Source organism: Lineus longissimus, chromosome 13 (assembly GCF_910592395.1).
Source record: "Lineus longissimus chromosome 13, tnLinLong1.2, whole genome shotgun sequence".
Classification (NCBI taxonomy): domain Eukaryota; kingdom Metazoa; phylum Nemertea; class Pilidiophora; order Heteronemertea; family Lineidae; genus Lineus; species Lineus longissimus.
Genome location: NC_088320.1, coordinates 13,725,137 through 13,737,655, shown reverse-complemented (window position 1 = coordinate 13,737,655; position 12,519 = coordinate 13,725,137). Strand labels below are relative to the sequence as shown.

General features: G+C 39.9%; 2 protein-coding genes across 2 annotated transcripts in view; both read right to left on the bottom strand.

Annotated features, from left to right (window-relative positions):
* The window catches only part of LOC135498041 (uncharacterized), a 180,812-nt gene that overhangs the window by 64,246 nt on the left and 104,047 nt on the right, over window positions 1–12,519 (bottom strand). The gene's annotated exons all lie outside the window — the stretch shown is intronic.
* Window positions 2,916–6,896, bottom strand: LOC135497932 (uncharacterized). The gene is made up of 7 exons (XM_064787967.1): window positions 6,881–6,896; window positions 5,806–5,948; window positions 5,153–5,327; window positions 4,523–4,716; window positions 4,015–4,165; window positions 3,547–3,662; window positions 2,916–3,281 (listed from the first exon to the last, which is right to left on the bottom strand). The coding sequence occupies exons 2-7, from the start codon at window positions 5,917–5,919 to the stop codon at window positions 2,964–2,966; spliced, it is 1,068 nt and encodes a 355-aa protein (XP_064644037.1). The 5' UTR covers window positions 5,920–5,948; window positions 6,881–6,896; the 3' UTR covers window positions 2,916–2,963.

The following is a 12,519-nucleotide window of genomic DNA, read 5'->3' as shown; positions in this document are numbered from 1 at the left end:
AGTGCAGGGCTTTTGTTGGGCCTCAAAATTATGCAATCCTCTGCATGTTTTATTCATTGCACCCTCCTTGAAGTTGAAAAGGTTGCTCATTTTCTCAGACCAGAAAAATGCAGCTTACTACTGAGCGGCGTGTGTTTGCGGTAACAGAGTTGTTGAGGACTGGAAGCCTCAAGCAAGTAGCAGATGCATTTGGTGCGATCAGCCATGAGATTGAGAGGCCAACAAAGGTCCCCGGAACCTCACCCCCTGTGCACTCCAAAAATTAAATGGTGAAAACTAACTATTAATAGTTAAATGGTAACTACTTTGGGGCTTAGTATTGCACCGACTGATAAGTGGTTAGTTTAACTATTTCAAAATAGTTAATAAAATAACTACCATAAGTAGTTGATTTTTAACCATTTTATAGTTTCAATTTTAACCATTTTGATAGTGATCCTTACTACTTTATCCATCCACATTAACTATTATGTACTTGTGGCTCCCTTTTTGGCGGATGGGCTAGTTAGGGTCATAATGAGGAAATCCGGGCTGTAACTGCTACTGTTTCTCTCAAGCCGACACCTGTTCGTCTACTTGAGATCGGCAGCAAGGAGGCCCGGATTTCCTCATTATGAGGGGTCCAAAATAACCAGTATTTTGGACAGTGTGAGAACAATGAGTGATAGAACTAATGTCCAAAGAGCCTTTTGAAAGTGCATTTGCTACATATTGCCAGGGTCACAGATCCCATCATTGGGTTGTAGTTCTTACAGGAGATAGCGTCCTACAACTAATTCTCAAAGAGATCAAGACTTATTGTACGGCGTTATCCTCTTTAAGCTAGGGTACACAACCATGTTGTCACTAAAAGAATTACCTTTTAATGAAAAACAAACACTAAACGCATTTAGTCTGATTACATCTACATGTATTTACAACAGAAATTTATCATTAACTATAGTTTTCAACTCATTACATTCAAATTTGTGACTGGCATTTAAAGTAGAAATCTATCAATGACAATTAAGTTAACAATTCATTTCACATTCATTCAATTTGAAAGCAGTAAAACGTTTTCAGGACAATAACCCCTTGATACATTGCCCCCTATACAGTAATCCCAAGATATCCTCACACTATAAATGGCCAGACCTTTGCAAATATCATAGGATTTTCCTCTTTATACTCTAGCAGATTTAGTCTGATTAACATCTACATGTATTTACAACAGAAATTTATCACTAACTATAGTTTTCAATTCATACATTCAAATTGAATCTAAAGTAGAAATCAGCAGATTTAGTCTGATAACATCTACATGTATTTGCAACATAAATTTATCATTAACTATAGTTTTCAATTCATGACATTCAAATTGCATCTAAGCAGAAATCTATCAATTAAGTTAACAATTCATTACTCACATTCATTCAATTTGAAAACAGTAAAACTGTTTCAGGAGAATAACCCCTTGATACATTGCCCCTATACAGTAATCCCAAGATACATGTATCCTCACACTATAAATGCCCAGACCTTTGCAAATATCAAAGGATCTTCCTCTTTATACTCTAGCAGATTTAGTCTGATTAACATCTACATGTATTTACAACAGAAATTCATCAGAGATCACCAAAGTCCTCAATGAATTGCCACACAATAATGCAGTCCAGTAGGATATTCTAAGTCAGGAACATACAAAGCCTAAAAAACAGGCCTCAATGGCCTTCAGCAGTGTCGGATATTCTAAAGCGTTCACCTCAATGATAAGAAATGCCTGAGTTGGAGAGGTTCTATCACCAAGAGCCAACATTAAGGCTGCACAGTTACACTCATGAGAATGTCACACAGTCAGTAGGATATTCTATGTCAAGAACATACAAAGCCTAAAACAGGTCTCAATGGCTTTCAGCAGTGTCGGATATTCTAAAGCGTTCACCTCAATGATAAGAAATGCCTGAGTTGGAGAGGTTCTATCACCAAGAGCCAACATTAAGGCTGCACAGTTACACTCATGAGAATGTCACACAATAAGGCAGTCAGTAGGATATTCTATGTCAAGAACATACAAAGCCTAAAACAGGCCTCAACGGCTTTCAGCAGTGTCGGATATTCTAAAGCGTTCACCTCAATGATAAGAAATGCCTGAGTTGGAAAGGTTCTTTCACCAAGAGCCAACATTAAGGTTGCACAGTTACAATCATGAGAATGCCAATGTCCTCAATGAATTGTCACACAATAACGCAGTCAGTAGGGTATTCTATGTCAAGAATATACAAAGCCTAAAACAGGCCTCAATGGCCTTCAGCAGTTTAGCAACTTCGAGCTCAAATAGAAATGAAACGTGCCACCTATCAGTGTTTATTGAATTTTGATCTGTGTCACCTCTGTGACCTTGAAAAGTAGGTCAAATCAAAAACCAGGAGGATATATGAATAAATTTCCAATGGATATTGATTACTAGGAGGGGACTGGTGGGTATTTTTCCAAATTTGTAGACCCAGATTTTCAGGCATGAGTGAGCTCGGGAAAGTTGCAAAATTCAAGATAAAACTGGTTTGCGCAAAGTAGCAGCTGGAATTAAAATCGAATTGAAGGTCATGGGAAAGGACAGTGAGCAACCATCTTGTTTTCCACAAAATAACGTGGTTAAATCATCATTAACACTTTGGCTGAATTAACTTTGAAAGGAAGGAACTGTTGTCATGGGTTAAGGATTGGAATTGACATGGTGCTAAAGAGTTAATGCTGTAACCTGGCAGTTTTGTGGAAAACAAGATGGATGCCCTTTGTCACATCCAATGACCTTTGAGTGGATTTGAAGCCCACTTATACTTCCACATTTATCTTGGATTGCACAGTTTGCCCCAGCTCACTCATACGTGAAAACCTGGGTCTATAAATTTGGACTAATATCCACCAATCACCTGCCTTCCAACATCCACAGAAAACTTACTCAGCTAGTGTGACACCACGGGTGCTTAGGCAAGGAAAAAGCTCCTCAAACTGGTCACATTCTTACTCAGCGATACATGTCCCTTCTTGGATCTTACATCGAACACAAGCTCTTGAATGAATTGCCACACAATAATGCAGTTAGCAGGATATTCTATGTCAAGAACATAGAACGCCTTGAAACAGGTATCAACGGCCTTCAGCAGTGTTGGATATTCTAAAGCGTTCTTCTCAATTATAAGAAATGCCTGCGTTGGAGATGTTCTATCCCCAAGAGCCAACACGAAGGGCTGCACAGCTCCACTTGGGAGGTCCTGAAGGAATGAGGGGATATTTGTTGTCACCTGCAAGACAAATCAATTTCTATCAGACAATTAAGCTAATGTAATATACATGTAAGCAAAGACCCCTCTACCGGTAGTCATCTACTAAAAAACTATGGCCCTGTTAATTTCAAATTAATTCATCAGAGGACCACTTCCCTTGTTCATTTCAAACAAGTTGACACAAAATTATGAATTTGTTATAATACAATCAAAAATCTGTATGCAATATTCAAGGTCGCCATGCTCAAATCGCAAAAACTACATGTAGGCAATAACTCTATACCTGCTTGAACTGTATGAACGATGACATTGCCTCAGTCACGGATGGTCTATGACCTTTTGTTGGCCTGGGGGGCAGCATGATCGGTAGAAGTTGCATTGCAACTACACTCTGTTCCACTGGAAAATAACCATTATAATGTATTTTGGAAATGATACTCAGTTAGCAGTACTGGTTCCATTCATTCATTGGTCTAAATTGAGGTGCTCGGTGAAATAATTTCAATAAAACTGAATATGCTACCGTATGTATGCACTTATTAGCACACTGTCATGTGCTTATTAAAATAAGGTGCGCTTATACCGGCGCCTATACACCCTTCATATAATTCCTCGGCTTATTTTGGAACTAGCATTTCCCTCCTTTGACGTCATAATAACCTTCATGGGTACTTTTATCAGACTCATTATTCTGAATTATCTCATAACAGATATGCACTCGGATGGGAGAAACTATGATAAAATCAATTACAATTGCTGAGTTCCTTCTTGACTGGAACCATCTCACGCCACGATGGCTTCGCGGAATCTGTGTAGCTGATTACTTTGGAGGCAAACACAGTGTCCCATCTTCTGGTCATGAAATCATTGTTGGCAAATAGAATTTTGTAGTCTTGTTCGATCTAAAATAGACAACAAAGTCCAAAAACTAAAAAACAAAATTGCATTTTTGGTGGGGTCAACATGTCGGCCCTACCCCAAGCCTGTCGGCTCAATGGTGCCCAATTGATCAAGCAGGATGTCATCAAGTATCCAATTTATATTCAACTACTTCTTTAACATAAATGGTTGACAATGTAGGTTTTGCTGGATAGTTTTGTGACTTCAAACAGGGATGGGGGGAGGTTGGCCCTGGGACTCAAAATGTTGATATTTCAACACAGACGCAAAATTCTGTATTCACCAATTCGGCATTGGACAATTCCCAAAATATTGGCTTCGCGAAAGATTTTCCAGCCTACTGTAACTTTCAGACTCACCATTCCTTTATGTGTAATCAGCCTTGGATAAGCCTCGAGGACTGCTTTTACCGTCAAAGATTCTTTAATCAAGTGCCCGTACCTACCAACAGCGGTTTTACTCATAAAATCTTCAACCTGGGTGGCAGGGTTGCAATTGTACTTGAGCCATGCAACCATCTCTTTAAATTCATCTGATTCATCGCACTGAACATCTGTGGAGGTAAAGATGCATTTAAAAGAATGATGTCCTTTCATAAAACTGATGTGATGTCCCAGACATACTAGTTTATTATCCCCTTCGTCATTTAAGGCCGCCGTTCCAAGGCTCATTGCGCAGAGTTATTTACATCCTGTATTTTAAGTTTCTAATATATTGGTCAGAGAAGTCCGGTTATATTTTGGAAATTAACGTTAGCCTCGCTTTCAATGACGCCGTCAAGACTGAGTTGTGTATCAGCGCCACGTCATGGATTAGTTTCGCTGGTTCCTCATTGGATCACTAGAATCTTTTTTGCTTCTGGTATCAATTCAAGGCATCTGAGACAAAATTGGGGTAAATGTAGTAAATACAGTCATACAAATTGCATGTAAGATGGCCACTTAAAAAAAAAGGGATACTTGAACAATAATAATGTACTTAAGTCTTACCAACACTTTCATCATTAACATCATCTTCAACACTAATATCTTTTGCCTGTTCTGATGGGACTACGCGAACTGCATTTCTTCTGGCTTTGGCCTCCCCTTTCCTGACATTATTGATGTGGTCCTGTACGTACCCTTTTGCAGGTTTGCGACACATTGCTCGCTGGTAATACGATTGCTGCAGAAGAACAAAAGGTTATGTTATGTCTGGTTAGAAGACAAAGTCATTTTTATGATGTTTAGAGGAAATATTTTGACATACTTCGTTTTCAATAATGATAAATTTAATTCTGTATATTTTGTTATGTAATGAGCAGGAAAAAGATTTGCAAAGGGTATGAAAACTCACAGAGAATATTCAAATGACAAATATTCCAAATAACTTTGTATTGGAGGACCTGTTTTTCTTTGTTCTATGTTCTAATATTGTGACACAGAACAGTCAAGTCAGAAGTCACTCAAACTTCTCGCAGGGTTGCTCAATGACAATGACTCAAAAACGGTCCGTGAAACCAAAATTGCCACTCTTGTTGTCCACCGTGCAGCTCAGAATTTTGGTGAAATTTAATAAACATGAAGAAATGAATGAATGAATGAATGAATGTTACACTTATAGGGCGCCTTTATGATTTTCTATAATCAAATCAGATCCTTACCCCAAGACTACTATCACGACTATTACATAGTAGTAGATTGCGGTACTTCCTTGCAAACTTCATTCTGGTACCAATTTTTGGAATCAGCTCCTTTATTATTTCATCGTCCAACATACAAAATGCCTCCTCATCAATGCCTTCATCTGAAAATAGATGTAGTCCTAAATGAAATGAAAATCATGCAAAAATGAAGGTTGCTATACTTTAAGCTTAATCTGGTGGTATTACGTATACTAAGTACTAGTAATTAATGACAACAGGCCAGCCAGTCAATACTGACATGTTTCCATAGAGTAATTCTTGGTTTGATCAGGATTCAATTCTACAAAAAAAAGAAAAAAAACCTAGGTCACCACAAAATGGACACAAAAAACGTTGTAGTCCAAAAGCACCACTCCTTCTCAGCGGCCTACATGTAATGGAATGGTTTGCAGTTTTTGGAGTATTTTCAACATCCTGTGCAAATTTTATTGTAGCACTAGCAGCCAATTTAGAATCAATAAAACAAATTTTGGAACAAAAAGATTCATCAACCACAATCATTCAGCAACCACTGCTGCGCACTATCGCTAGCCATTAATCTTGGTACATCATGTTGTGAGACTTTTCAATACTATCAATACTACCAATTATGACCCCCCCCCCCCTACTTTCGTCAAAATTATAGAATTAACCCTAACCCTAAGCATTATAGAATTTCCATCTATCTAGGCCTACCACTCTTGTTAATGCAGGCAAGCATTGTGTTGCAAAAGGAAAGGATCATGGGGAGACCCTACTGAGATCCGATATATCAATTCGATAATGTACCAGGTACTGTTATTCACTGTAATCTACAAGAGTACTCAATTTCGACCCGGCCATTTCATTCGATAATAACCAGTTAAAAATACAGAGTTGGTAGATAATCATAAAGACATTTAGTAGAGGACAGGAAGGATCCAAGAAAGCATCCACAGAACGAACTTCTCTTTCCAAATACATAAAATTAAATAAGCTACACTACTGAACACTGACTGGACCTGGTGGTCCTGGATGATCATATGTCTCAGGCAAACTGCACTGCAAAACTTACAACTATCAATAAGACTGCAGACAATTCAGACACTGACCCATCCAGAATGCCAGATCAAAACGTCCAGATTGAATGAAGTCTCACGACGAGTGACCAGTCAGACCAGTAGGCCTTCTGGTCTCGGCAGTGGATTTCGACTGAATTCAGTGTGGACATTTCAAAGCTTTTAGGCCTATGGTGGCCAGGCTTCACCACTAACAGGGCTATAATGTACATTGCATGTAGGGCCTAGCATGCTAGGCCCTACATGTACATATGTACATGTATTGTAGCCTATACACTGTAGGTGGTGGGTCAGTGCATGCAAATCATCAATGAATGAATCATCATCTGTTCTGAATGAAGCGTCTGTGTCCGAAGCATTTTTCAGCAAGACATTTCACGCAATATGCGTGAATTTGACACTCTGCTATAATGAGACAACAATTTCTGCTCGCAAGTATTTGGAAAAGGAACATTTGGCAGAATGAGGTCGAAATCGATCGCATTTTAGATCAGTATAAAACGTCAACAGTCCCGGCGACTCCCGCCATCGATTTTGAGCTCGATCCGAGTGCACCCTCTCGGAAATACTTCACACTTGCGTCAACTTTTTCGGCGGGAATATTCAAACTAACGAGTATCTCATTAAATGCATGTAATGCGTGAATGCTCTACTAATACTTCGGAACAAATTTTCAATAATGTTCATATAAAATTTACCAATAAAATCGAATAAAACTGTTTGAAACTGTTCTTAAATCGAGAGTGCGACACTTTGCTTCATGGCGCGCATCGCATTATCACAAGAGCGCTGACGGGCGCGCACTTTCGCGGGCCTTTTTAAGTTGTCTTTTACATATCACATCGCCTACAAACTTCTTCTTTTTCCAGTTTAGTGCATTCTTCATTAATAGAGTAGCCTACAGGCCTATCGAACTGGTGATAAAAATGTTTTGTGCATGCGTCGTGAGAACTGAAGAAAAAAGAGAACTAAAAACAGGTTTCGAATGGTGCGCGTTTTCTTTTTTGCCTTAGGCCTTTACAAAATTGTCAAAAAAATGTCTTTTGTGCTGTCGGAAACATGAAAAAAAGAATATCTACAAAAGCTATATCTTACCCTTGAACACTTTAACCAGTTCTCCCATCCCCCATGAGGCCAACGTTTCCTCGACGTTCATTTCAAAGATCAGCGAAAACGAAGTTTGGCTTTTGAAGCGGGTTAAAAATGGCGGCGATCGACGCTGGACGTCTGCTGTCTGGGGGCGCATTCTGATTGGTCGAAGCTTACTACTTCAAGTGGTTAATTCACAAAATCAGTGATTCTGATTGGTTGGCTGATTTTACTACTTGAAATGGTAAAAAAGTATTCATGCTGTTTGGATTTCAAGTAGTTACTCTAACTATGAAAATAGTTATGTTAACTACTTATTGGTAAACGTATCGTTAACAACTTCAAATGGTAAATGATTTACTATTTAATTTTTGGAGTGTGGGTTGTTTTGTGGGGACATCTTTAGAATCAAGTTTACAAGTTGCCTCCACAAGATATCAATGACTTATGTTCCAGAATCGTCGCTGCAGTTGAGACCTTAAGAGGACAGAGAGACGTAATCAGAAGGGAAGTAATCGAGGGTTTGGATTGTTTCCACAGCTATCGATTCATAATGCATAGAAACGCTTGGCGAAACAGTGGCGAGTGTTAATATATTTCCGCAATGAGTAGGTGAAATTCGTCTAACCCGTACCCTAACCCTGACCCTTACCGTCCCCTGCGCCCACGCCCTCTTTATGATAGAAGAGCTATAGGAACTACGAATAACAATTGCAATGGATATGTCATTTGGGAAAAAAATATCGCGGCCCGGTTTCGATTCGGGGAGAACCCAAATTGTATTTCTGGATGAACCGGTGTGATCGCAATCAGCGTCCTCATGGAACCATAGTCCGCTTTCTATTGTAAAAGCTGATTAAGGCTTGGTGTTCTCTTTTTACGAGTATACGACTAACCCTAACCATAACCGTTGACAATACCAATGTTTTGTTTTGGGGACAACTAATCCTAGGACTGCTATCGTTGGTACACCGGCGTGGCTTTTCAAGGATCTAAAATTCCTGGCTCTTCACAGTCCTTCGAATGAGACATTAAAAATTAAAACCGAGGTTCATTGTATCTTGCGTCTATGCCAGGGCAGGTTCAAGACCCCACCAAGTGAAATATGAGTAGCTCGCGTGGACTCAGCCTTTCGCCGAAGTCGGATTCACTAGGCCAATAAACCCAATTGGCGCATAACCGTAGTGTCACGCATAAACAGTCATCCTGCTTTGGAACAAGAATGCTCTCTGGAGAAAATCAGCTCCAAGTGCCGGGCGAACGCCGAAAAGAAGAAGAATTCTCTGATCATTCACTTTCCGAGGAGAGGAGTTCTGAAGAGTTATGAATGTGAATGCTCAGGGTGGAAGTCTTCTTTATTTATGTGGCTCGTGCGGCTTGTCAATTCTGAATGGAGATACAAACCCCGATAGTTGAAGGTTCACATGCTTTACCCATAATGGCACGTCCATCATGGCACTAGTTTCGTCGAGTCATTCAAAGTGGTTGACCTAAGCACAACATCTAGCCATGTTCCTATTAGCTGTTTTATTGCTGGTGTTAATTCTGAAGCTGCCACTCCTATCAATAATTGCAAAGCTCGCACTTCGTATGATCGAGTGGCACGGAACGATGCACATGCTAATCAATTTTAAAATGACCTGGAGAACACAATAAAAAAACTTACAGAAGACCTACAGCTCATTCCAGCGAATGAATTGGGAGTCAATCATTATGTCGATCTCGTTACTACCGCATGACAGCCAATTGGGGACACGTATTTTTCCTGAAAAGTGTACTCTTGTGTTTTCGTTAGGAGACGCTCCCAACTGGTTCAAACGCGAATGTTATGATAAAATGAAATTCAACAAGGCTGCGCTAAAGGAGTTCAAAAGAAGCCGGTCTAAGCCCGCCTACGAACTGTTACTAGCTAAGAAAAGGGCGTTTAAGTAGGCTGTCTCTTTCAATGCAGGTACTGAAAAAACGCAATCCTAGAAAATATTTCAAAATTCTAAAATGGAAAGAAGCCGGACCCCGTAACACACTGGTCGCTAATGAGTTCCATGACAACTTCAGGTAGAAAATGAAATAGCAGCGAACTTGACTTACTTAGTCAACACGCCTGAGCTGTCTTTAGTGATGCTGGGCTTCTTAGCGCTATCGCTATAAGTTGGATAGAAATAAGGCTCCCGCGGAGGACAGTATCCTAACAGAATGTATACTGGAAAACAATGTAATGTTGTTACCGGTCTTAAAGGGAACTGGAACCGCCGAGCGATTTATTCAACTTTTCGACTTTCACCGCCCGAGAAAGCCAAACTTCCAACTTCCTATACGAGTTCAGATTTGTAGTTCCGCCCCCAGTGCCCGAGCATGCGCAGTTCAATTTGTTAATATTGAGAATCATGTGAGAATCACGTGAGTCATGCGATCTTTCATTCATGAGTTTTCGTAGTAAATTCCATAGTAGTGACGTCACTCAATGATTGACAGCTAGGCGCGATGTTTAACTCATGCCTCGTTCTGATCACCCCATACGCGGGAAATGAAAACGAGGTCATACGAACTGGCTTGGCGGTTTCAGTTCCCTTTAAATAAGTTATTCAATCGTGTGTTCTCTGTAGGCGCCTATCCAAAGCTTTGGAGCAATGCTGTTATTGTGCCGTTACATAAGAAAACGGTGCTAATGAGATTACTAATTATCGTGGCATCTCTCTGATTAGTAATTTAGGTGAAATGTTCACCTCCGTGCTAAATGCCAGACCTATGAATTGGTCTCAAGGACAGAATATGCTTTGAAATGGTCAGGCTGGTTTTTAGACCAGGACTTGGTACACTAGATGTAGCGTTCACACTTAGAAGCATGGTCGAGCGATCTGTCAATATAAACGAACGGTTATACTGTTGCTTTGTCGATTACTCACGAGCGTTTGACAAAAAAGGTCTATTGCATAAGCTTATGAAATATGGTCTTAAAGGTAAAATGTTCGGTATTTTAAACTCCATGCAAAGTGCTTGTGTTCAACGGTCAGATGAAATGGTGAAATGAGTAACGAGTTCACCAGTGTTTCTGGTCTGCAACAAGGCGAAATTCTGTCTTCTGTATTTTGTATGATGTATGCAGACGACACAATCTTAGTTTCGAGATCGGCCGTTGGTCTATAAAACAATTGGACGCACTCCTTGATTATTGATTGATGTGGGGCATATCTGTGAACCTGAGTAAAACTAAGCCTAGGTTTTTAGAAAGAGTGGTCGAGCTGGCGACAACGATGTGATCTAATTCAATAACGGCCTCGTTGAAAATGTTGACGAATATGATTGCGGAGTCTGGGACAGCGGTAAATCCAGCCAACTAGAAGCATTACACATGGAATTTTGTAAGCATTAACTATGTGTCCCCAATTAGTCGTGTAGTAACTGTCTTTGCTATGGTGAATTATGTAGGTACCCAATTTGGTTAAAATGTCAGCTAGGAATATTAGCATATTGGCAAAAGTTGACTCATCATCCGTTGGTGAGGTTATAGTTTATGTATTTGCGTGTTTCTGCTGGTTTAGGTAAAGTCGATTGGTGTAGTAACGTAAGGGTGTTTAGCTTAAAACAGCGATTAATTACTGAATAGACAGATTCAGGTCCTTCATGTAAATCTTCACAGAATATGAATAGGCCCTGAAATTTATTAATGAGAAGTTACACACGTCTAACCCTTAAATAGTCCGGACCCCTGTTCCCAGGGATGGGGGTCCTCCGGATAATAGTCTTTACCGGACATCTATCCCTGGTCCTGTATAGGGACATGCGGACTTTAGCCACTAGGGACATTGATCGCTTTTACAGCAGTAACAGCGCATAAAGTCCCACGCAGATAATGCCCATTCCTTATATAAATAGTCGCGTAATGTGACATGGTATTTGATTGTAGGAATAGGTAGGCTAAAAATCGGGTCATTTTCCTTCGGCTCTCATGGCGCAGTGGAACAGTGCCTGGTTCATGGTTGAGAGTCTTGTGGCCTTGGCGATTTTCCTTTTTAGTTACTGTAATAATATAATACAATGGTTAGTATCGGCGCGATTGACTCTCTTTTTTTCTTTTTTTCATATGACAATTTCGTCATCTTAATAAAAAAATGTGTTGCGTAAGTACTATCAAAAGTTGCTATAAAATGCTCCGCCTAGCCAATGCTCTGCCATTCGAAATGGAGAGGACACGCGCAACACGGCCGAGAAACATCAGTTCTCCAGCGGAAGTTTTTCGGTATTTGTCGTTTAGAAAATACCCCGCTAAAGCAAATGCAAACCAGAAGCGAGTTCTTCGGCGTGTTGCCGCTAAAAAACTACAAAGTAGGCGTTTTACTTTATAGTGCATGTGATTGAGTTATCCAGGTTCTCCCTTTTAATGAATCAGATTAGGAAAAAATTGGAATCTTAGCCAACCGAGTGGTTAAAATCTTCTGAGTTCAATCGTCCGGACCTTTAACTCTAGGAATAGGAGTAGTTTGGACCTTAGTACCTAGGATTTAATGTCCCCGGATACTGAACGCGTGATTCAATGTCCATCGGACTC